Source organism: Pelobates fuscus, chromosome 5 (genome assembly GCF_036172605.1).
Source record: "Pelobates fuscus isolate aPelFus1 chromosome 5, aPelFus1.pri, whole genome shotgun sequence".
Taxonomy (NCBI): Eukaryota; Metazoa; Chordata; class Amphibia; order Anura; family Pelobatidae; genus Pelobates; species Pelobates fuscus.
The window spans coordinates 182810171-182812106 of NC_086321.1; the positions used below are offsets into that span (position 1 = coordinate 182810171).

Genomic DNA, 1936 nt, shown 5'->3' on the forward strand with positions numbered 1-1936 from the left:
CAAAACCGTTATGACGGTTCAGGACCGTCAGCGGTCCAAACGCACGTTTTACCGCTGACGGTCCTGAACCGTCAGCGGTCGTTAAGGGGTTAATAAATGTTAGCGGAAGGAAGAATAAGGTGGTGATTTGGAAATAAAATACCTCATTTTTTAAATAGTGGTAGATACTCAGAAACATCTTCCAATAGAAAAGTAAATCCCATCCCAACACTAGTGTTCCTAATTGGTTATGTGCCATTTATGTTTTTGTGTTGTTTAGACAATCATTAATTTATCGCAAATTTTAATTCAGTCTTAAAAATAGCATTTTCCCATTCCTTCTGAGTGCCTCCTTCATATTTTTATTTCTTAGTGCATAAATCATAGGGTTCAAGGTTGGCGTTACAACACAGTAGAACAATGACACAACTTTATCAATTTTAGTTGGAATTCTCACGTCAGACCTGACATACATAAAAATGATAGAGCCATAGAACATACAGACAACCATGAAGTGGGAACCACAAGTAGACAGAGTCTTCCTTCTGCCGCTTGGTGAAGGGATTTTAGAAACAGTTGCTATAACAAGTGCATAGGACATGCTTATGAAAGCAAAATTGCCAAGGATAACAACACAAGCCAAAAGAAAAAAAATAGTTTCAATCTTGAAAATATCATTGACTTCACAAAAGTGATGGAGTAGAGGCGGGAAGTCACAATAGAAGTGATCAATTTTATTAGAACCACAAAATAAGGAGTTTGAAAAAAAAAAGTGCTGGCATTAGAGGGGCTAGAAAGCCTCCAACCCAAGACCCTGAAACAAAGACCACACACACTTTATGGGTTACAATATTCATATATCTTAAGGGGTTGCAAATAGCTACATATCTATCATAGGCCATTGCAGAAAGCAAAAAATTTTCTGTAGAACCAAAGGCAAAAAGAAAATAAAACTGGGATACACAATATGATACTTTAATGATTTTGTCCTGTGACAATAAGTCTCTGAGCAGTCTGGGCATGGTGACTGAAGTATAACAAATCTCCAGAAATGAGAAAGAACAGATGAAAAAGTACATGGGGCTATGAAGCCTTGGGTCCTGACAGACAGTTCTTATAATGAGGAAGTTACACGCTAACGACAAGAGATAGATCATCAGAAAAGTCAAGAAAAGTAAGGGCTCGTTGGATACTGGAAATCCCAAAAGAACAAAGCCTGTGAGGAAGGTGTGATTCACTGGTGTGGTGCTATCCACAGACATGTTGGGGACTGAGATATCTAATGAATATATTCTGGTGAATAGGTTTGATTAAGTGGATTAAGAAGAGAACCAATTTAACAATAATATTATTGTTATGGCATTTTGATAATATCATGTAGAAAATTTATACATTTTTTCTTCCAAACTTCATGGGGCACATTCAGTCTGTAAACACATCCAGTTTACCGAGTTCCATATTGGACAAGAGCTGTTGGGAAAAATTTAGGAAATATACTTTTATTAAATTGGTATGGTTCTATTAATCTGATCACAATAATAAAGATAACTCTTCACCGATGGTAATAAAGATTAACATCTATATCAACATATATTTTAGTTATCCTACAAAAGTAACTATTATGTCCTTGGATTATACATGGTGTTCACTGGATGTAGAGGACATTAACAATCATTTTGGAAATTTATACTTTGTAATTGCTACAAAAAATATTGATTGCCATAGCTGTGCTTAAGAGTATTACTGTGACCTTTCTAATATGAAAAGACATGTGAAATGATCTTATTTACATTTAAATAGGTGGAAAGTGTAACAATATGTAAATGGAGTCTGATTTGCATACAATTCTACAATGAATGGCTGTCTTCAAATTTAGATTTTGTTTGTTTTAGCTTTTAGCTCTTATCTTTACTGCCTTATCTCTGTCTAGAATAACCTAAGAGTCCTGTCCAACAAT

General features: G+C 35.1%; 1 protein-coding gene across 1 annotated transcript; it reads right to left on the reverse strand.

The window, feature by feature from the left end:
• Positions 1–283: 283 nt before the first annotated feature.
• LOC134612113 (olfactory receptor 6B1-like) lies at positions 284–1241 on the reverse strand. The gene is made up of 2 exons (XM_063456490.1): positions 814–1241; positions 284–581 (listed from the first exon to the last, which is right to left on the reverse strand). The coding sequence occupies exons 1-2, from the start codon at positions 1239–1241 to the stop codon at positions 284–286; spliced, it is 726 nt and encodes a 241-aa protein (XP_063312560.1).
• Between the last annotated feature and the right edge of the window lie 695 nt (positions 1242–1936).